At 47.9% G+C, this 4,240-nt stretch overlaps 1 protein-coding gene across 2 annotated transcripts in view; it reads left to right on the top strand.

Annotated features, from left to right (window-relative positions):
- Window positions 1-549: 549 nt before the first annotated feature.
- LOC108298918 (transketolase-like protein 1) overlaps window positions 550-4,240 on the top strand; it is a 15,867-nt gene continuing 12,176 nt past the window's right edge. Inside the window, exon 1 of one of the 2 annotated variants that reach the window (XM_037735912.1) lies at window positions 550-744. In XM_037735912.1, the coding sequence (XP_037591840.1) occupies window positions 727-744 (18 nt within the window). In that variant the 5' untranslated portion in view covers window positions 550-726. The remainder of the gene's footprint in view (window positions 745-4,240) is intronic. The other variant, XM_017521422.2, reaches the window with a different exon arrangement.

The following is a 4,240-nucleotide window of genomic DNA, read 5'->3' as shown; positions in this document are numbered from 1 at the left end:
CAGCAATCAACCTAGCCAATTACTACCTGCCAGGTCAGCTCTCCTACCGCCCCAGGCCCTCTGTCCCTATAAAGTCAACCGAACAAAGAAAGCGCGCGCGATTCATCCCCGTCCGCCTGAGTCGCCCGGAGATCCCAATAAAGTCGGTACCAGCCACCACGCGTCCTGCCTCATGTCTACTGGGGGCCTGCCTCCGTGGGTTGGGGTCCCACAACCAGGGGTCGCACAGTGCCTAGTCAAGTAATTTGAAAAATATGCTAAGAACTAGTAATGTCAGAAATCTCACTCTAGAGCTGTGGAGCATTCGCCTGCTTGAGAAGTGGGGGCCTGGGATGGGGGTAACTAAAAAGAGCACACTTTGAGAAAAACTGCTTGCCACATCAGCCGTTTAGCATGGGTTTAAGATTGACTAACAATCCATGTTTATGACATTAAAGGAAATTTTTGGTGAATCACAAATCTACTTTCTCCAAGAGAGATGACAATTTGTCATTCTACAATATGGTACCTTCCTTCTGTAGTCATTCCTTCTAAATGCATTTGAAGAAACTCTACCACCTGATTCTTTATTTCTTCTAGATAGCTACTCGGAAAGCATGTGGCTTGGCTCTGGCTAAGCTGGGCGATGCAAACGACAGAGTCATTGTGCTGGATGGCGACACCAAGTACTCTACCTTTTCTGAGATATTCAACAAAGAGTACCCTGAGCGTTTCATCGAGTGCTTTATGGCTGAACAAAACATGGTGAGTGTGTAGTGTCTCTTGGGGATTCTCATAATTCATGGCCCACTGGACACAGGAGGCCCAGCCTGTGCTAGTTTTTCTTTCAATTTCTGAAAGCAAAAGGACTGGGAAAAAATCTCCAGGGAAACAGGAGGCAGGTAGCCAGGTAGAGTCTGAAAGGTGGCTTCTAGGTGTGCTAGGAGAGCCGGAATAGACTACTCATCTGTGAGCACCCTTTCAAAGTTGGCTGAGGGCAGCAGGCCCAAGGCCACAGATAGTGGGTCCTCTGAGCCTAGAGCCATCTGAAGCCAGGGCTCTGGGCCTGAAGCATCCCAGGCTCCCTAGTAGCTCCCTCTGCCCAATTCTACCACCACCCGGAGGCACATCAGTTGAGGAGCCACAGAGAATGCAGGGTGTTTTCTCTTCACCGTAAAGGGGCCTCATACATGATAGAGATGCAAATATTGCACTCACTACAGTCACAAAAGTAACAATACTTAGAGCTGGTGCCTTAGGCGAAGCCATTCTGCTTATCTGTGCCTCAGTCTCTCCCCAGAGTGATACTAATGCAAGGAGTATCTGAAGCACACGCACACAAGCACACCCCTCTCGAGAGGAAGGAGTTAATGCCAGTGAGCCCTTTGAATGCTGAAGCTCTGTGCATCATAGAAGATGATGCCCGTCTCCCGCCATCATGATGCAGAGGCCAGAAAAGCACTGGGTACCTCAGTGATTCTAGCCAGAAAACCACAGGCCAGCTGGACTTATTTACAATAAGTTTAATTGGAATAAGTAGTATTTAAAATTTTTTTTAAATTAGTTGTCGGCATTTAAAAATCAGGAGATTACAGGTGTGATTGCACAAGCCTGCAGTCCCAGCTACTCGGGACACTGAGGCAGGAGGATGCTTGATACCAGGACTTTGAGGCTGCTGTGTACTGCTGCATTCCAGCCTGTTAGACAGCAAGACCCCCTCTCAAAAAAGAAAAAGAATCAGGAGATCTTATTAGAATACACATTTCTGGATTCTGTTGAAAAATGGGAAGAAGTTCCACCACAGGGTGGCATTCCCTCCTGATGCCAGTTGACTGAAGTCAGACAGCAGCCCTGTTGAGATGTGCTCCCAGCCAGCTCCCCATGCTCCCCCACACTCTGCCAGACCAGTTGTCCAGCACTGTCGCCAAGGCTGGAGTGCAGTGGCACAATCTCGGCTCACTGCAACCTCTGCCTCCCAGGTTCAGGCGATTCCCTTGCCTCACCCTCCCAAGTAGTTGGGATTACAGACGTGCGCCACCACGCACTAATTTTTGTGTTTTTAGTGGAGACGGGGATTCACTGCTTTGGTCAGGCTGGTCTCAAACTCCTGACCTCACGTGACCCACCTATCTCGGCCTCCCAAAGTGCCGGGATTACAGGCGTGAGCCCCCGAGCCTGGCTCGTTAAGCTGTTTTCATTTTGAACGGAAAACAATGCAATCTATAATTTTCCAGATTGATGCTCCTATCAGAAAGCTGGCTCCCTGCCTCACTGATGCTCTCAGTGCACAGCCATGTAGTCTACTCTGTGCCTGCTGACATGTTCTCACAGTTTGAAAAAATTGTGAAGAAGAGGCGAGCAGGTGTTATGTAGTGCCATGCTGAAAGAGGTGGCTACAGTGTAAGAGCTTGACCAGGGGCCGATCAGGGACAGCCTCTCAGCACAGGTGATACTTAAGCTGCATCTCAGGTGATGAGGAGTCAGCTGTGCACAGATGTGGGAGACCGCATCCCAAGCAGGGGCCATGGCCATCTGGAGGCAGGCCCAGGCTTGGGATGTTTAGGGAGCAGAGGGAAAGCCAGATGGCAGAAGCATGGTGAATGCAGAAAGGTCTCCAGGGCCAGGTCACACGGGGCCTTCGAGGGGCGCTGTTCAGCATCTCTGCTTCTCTTGCAGTTTGCTGGGAAGCCACTGGAGGGCTTTAAGCAGGAGAGCAGCAGCCTGCATTTTCCGAAACTCTGAATAGTGGAGAATGGCTTCATTCAGGAAAGGGAGGGAAAGGAGAGGGTGGCTTGGACCAGGGCAGTAGCTGTGGAGTCAGAGAAAAGCAGACTTGTCATATATTGCCTTATCAGGAGAGCCAGCAGGATGCCAGCAGCAGGTGTCAGGGCAAGAACCAAGGTTGGCACTCGAATGTGGGCAGCAGCACCTGGGGGAAGGTGGTGTCACCTCTTGAGATTGACAAGATTGGGAGAAGAGTAGACCGGGGACACCAACAGGAGCTCTGTGTGGGGCCCAGGGGGTCAGAGCACCTGTTAGATGTGCAGAGGGAGACAGTGGTGTCGGATGGCTGGGTAGTAGATCAGTCATTTTCACATGTTCTGCTCCATACCGCTAAATGCAGTTTTCTAAACTACATATCCCTTGGCCTAGTTTTAAGCTGACATCGTTTTTTTGTTTTTATTTTTTGTAATGTAGAGATGGAGTCTTGCTCTGTCGCCTAGGCTGGAATGCAGTGGCGCAGTCATGGCTCACTGCAGCCTCAAACTCCTGAGCTCAAGGGATCCTCTGGCCTCAGCCTCCTGAGGAGCTGGGACTATGAGCATGAGCCACCACACCTGGCCACATCTAAATTTTTAGTCACAAATTTAAATAGTTGCAAAGGATATAGTTGCTCATATGTTGACCTTTTTGATACTTTAATACTCAAATCGTGCAATTAAAGATGACATTGGCTGGGCATAGTGGCTCACACCTGTAATCCCAGCACTTTGGGAGGCTGAAGCTGGAGGATTGCTGGAGTTCAGGAGTTCAAGACCAGCCTTGAACAACAGTGAGACCTGGTCTCTAATTTTTAAAAAATTCATGCCAAGCCACTTTTGTTTGTCAGAAATTAAATCCCTTTTTCTACGTGGTTTCCAATTTCCATTCGATTCATTTCCCCAATATATCTTTATGCATGAAAGCCTTTTATTGATTGTCCTATCATTTTTTTGCAACAAAAGTATGCATATAAATTGATAGCTTTTTTAAAAAAATTATAGGCCTCTGAGCATTAGATTTTTTTCTGGACTGAGATACAGTTTTTATTATTGGCTTGCATGTTAGTGGATGAACATACTTGTAATTTGAATGTGATAACATTCAGAACAGATTCTATTCCTGTTTTTCATTTTAATGATGTAAGTGCTATGAAACCTTACATAAATAAGTAGATGGGAAGGGAAATTTTGTTGGAGGAATGTCACTCAATTCTTTAAATTCCTTCCCAGTTATAAGCCAAAAAAATCACAATCACATAGCGATCTTTCATGTAAAGTTGTTTATAAAAATTACTTACAGAGGCCGGGCGCGGTGGCTCACGCCTGTAATCCCAGCACTTTGGGAGGCCGAGGTGGGTGGATCATGAGGTCTGGAGATCGAGACCATCCTGGCCAACATGGTGAAACCCCGTCTCTACTAAAAGACAAAAAAGCAGCTGGGCGTGGTGGTGCACACCTGTAGTCCAAACTACCTACTTGGGAGGCTGAGGCAGGAGAAT

The sequence above is a fragment of the Cebus imitator genome, unplaced genomic scaffold (genome assembly GCF_001604975.1).
Source record: "Cebus imitator isolate Cc_AM_T3 unplaced genomic scaffold, Cebus_imitator-1.0 Scaffold1199, whole genome shotgun sequence".
Lineage (NCBI taxonomy): Eukaryota > Metazoa > Chordata > Mammalia > Primates > Cebidae > Cebus > Cebus imitator.
This window is presented reverse-complemented; position numbering and strand designations above follow the sequence as displayed.